Raw genomic sequence first — 2,511 nt, forward strand, 5'->3', positions numbered from 1 at the left:
GTCCAAGTTGCAGATTGCTAACCGCGCTGGACTTGCGGGGGAATGTTAGACTAAGTCAACTAGTCTAGTTTATATTATTAATATTGTCTAGGGTCCAAAGTGTAATTAGTTTTACCTATATAAGGTGTATCAGATTATTATTATTTTTCAATCAATACAATCAATATCAAGTTTTATATCCTGTAGCTGATAATGTATCCCTCTGATAGATTGAGATGTTTGCTCAACAGGTATATATTAAAGATTACATGACACAGGACAAGTTTTAGAGCAAATTTTTGGATAAAACAGAACACAAAATCAAAGCTAATGATTCCAAGCTTTTTCACCTGTAAATGATGGTTTCTGCTATGTCTCTACTTTGTACAGTCAGGTTTCCAGGCTTCAGCTCCGGAGCCGCTAACTTATTTAAACAGGGTTCCTGCATGGTACCAATATCAAGTTTTACCCTGGATTTTATATCCCTACTTCAGACCTAACCCTCACAAAATTTAACCATAACAGTGCCCGACTCCTGTTGATTGGCAGTTTAGCAAATTCTTCAGCTATTAGCAACAGCCTGCTGCATCTCCCTAGCCAAACCTACTCCCAGACCACCATGAGCTCTAACAACCTCATTGCCCGTTCGCAAGCAAATGTCACCTGATTCATGTTAGTGCTCAGTGTCGTGACCAACCTGTATGTGCTGCCTTTCCTGGGAAGCTGCAGCCTTGTTAAATCCTTCTCACCGCAATCTAAACCACTACCCAGTCAATCAAACACTATGAGGCCACATTTGGCATCTGTGAAAGCTGCTACAAACTCTATTATGCTCTCACAGTACCAGCTGGTCTTATTGATGAATAGCCCCGTTCTTGTGTTTGACGTCTCTCTGATCAGTACATATTTTGCTGATATAGTCAGCTGACTATTTGTACAAAACCTCACCAGGATAAATCATCTTATCTAGGAGGTTCAAGATGGTATACACCTTGGGATCAAAGTTCACGAATTCAATTACAATGGGAGAACACTAAAGCATGTTTAGATCTTCTTTATATAGAAGTCTAATATCAGAATGGTCCTATATTTTCGAACAGAGCAAGTATCAGGAACCGAAACCATATGATAGGGCCCTCTAATTCCTACACTTAATTTGAATATCATGCAAAGTTATGTTTTCATATCCAACTACACTTACAAACCAATAATCGCTGCAAGCAACAAACTGAATAAAATCCTAAGAACACTAGGGTTTATGGTAAATTAAAAGACAATGCCAGGCTCTTCCCACAAGTATGAACAATTCTGCACATATAAATAAATTAAAGTGTTCTGAACATAAACTATATATCATGATCTTACAAACATTCGACTGAAAATTCCTACACTCTCGATGTACCCAATATAAGTCAATAAACTAATCACATTAACGAATCGCAGACATAAAACACATTTATCGAATATACTAATACAATTATGCAGTAAGAGTATTAAAATCAATCGTCTTATGATCAACAGGATCAATAATCTTATTAGAAGGGGAATAAAAACCTCACCTCCTCCCATAACTCCTAGCAGAAGATCCAGCCGTCGGACAATCGCGTACAATATGACCAGGTTCACCGCAACCATAACAACACTTGATATACTCACTTCGTCCACCACCACGACCAACGCCTGCACGACCGCCACCACGAGGGGTAGCCGCATCCCTTGCTTTTTTTTCAAAATCGTGATTACGAGGTTGATCATCTAGGTGATCAGAAGTAGTTCTATAATCATCGGGCACTCTGGAGTTCATATTCCCCGGATGCACTCTAGCCATTGCGATCTGTATACCTTAAGAATTAGGGTTCATGTGGATTTGGAGTGAGCTTCAATTTCGGATTGTGTTTCCTTAAAGACGTCGATCGTTCAGTGTCCGTCGGTTGGAAGACTCTGCCGAGGACTTTATACTTTTCAAAGTTGCCTCCTTTTCTTTTCCGGCTTACTTTTTTTTATTTTTTATTATTTCATTTTTTAGTAAGTTATGGATGTGGTCCCTGTAGTATGAGTTTTTTACAGAATTGGTCCCTATATTTTATTTATTACGTAAAACATATGGAGGAATGCATTTTTTTCACGGTTTTGGTCATTTACCCGATTGCCCTAATAACGTATGTTAAGTCCAACTAACTCGGGAGGTATTTTTGTCTTTTTGTCATTTTTTTACATTTTAAAATATTATTTAATTTCTTTTATTAAATACTTATTTTATTTAATGAAAAACATGAATAAACTTATACAGTTGGATTTAACAAAATTATGCAAAATCAATAACACCATAAACTAAGGGGTTGTTTGTTTATCACTTAATAGTTTCATTAAGAGGCGGTTTCTTAATCATTATGAGAAGAATATTGTTTGGCAAAAAAATGGATGTATCTTAATGGTTCTAAAACCCTATGAATGATTTTGTATCGTGGGTCTCCCTTAACCAATTAGCGCCCTAATTTCGTTGTAAATAATTAACAGACAGTAATATTTCAT

General features: G+C 36.8%; 1 protein-coding gene across 1 annotated transcript in view; it reads right to left on the minus strand.

Annotated features, from left to right (window-relative positions):
* Positions 1 to 1,905, minus strand: part of LOC112507417 (dnaJ homolog subfamily C member 7-like) — a 12,016-nt gene extending 10,111 nt beyond the window's left edge. Inside the window, exon 1 of the mRNA XM_025111997.1 lies at positions 1,539 to 1,905. Within this exon, the coding sequence (XP_024967765.1) occupies positions 1,539 to 1,807 (269 nt within the window). The 5' untranslated portion in view covers positions 1,808 to 1,905. The remainder of the gene's footprint in view (positions 1 to 1,538) is intronic.
* Positions 1,906 to 2,511: the final 606 nt, after the last annotated feature.

This window comes from Cynara cardunculus, assembly GCF_001531365.2.
Source record: "Cynara cardunculus var. scolymus isolate 2C chromosome LG 2, CcrdV1, whole genome shotgun sequence".
NCBI lineage: Eukaryota > Viridiplantae > Streptophyta > Magnoliopsida > Asterales > Asteraceae > Cynara > Cynara cardunculus.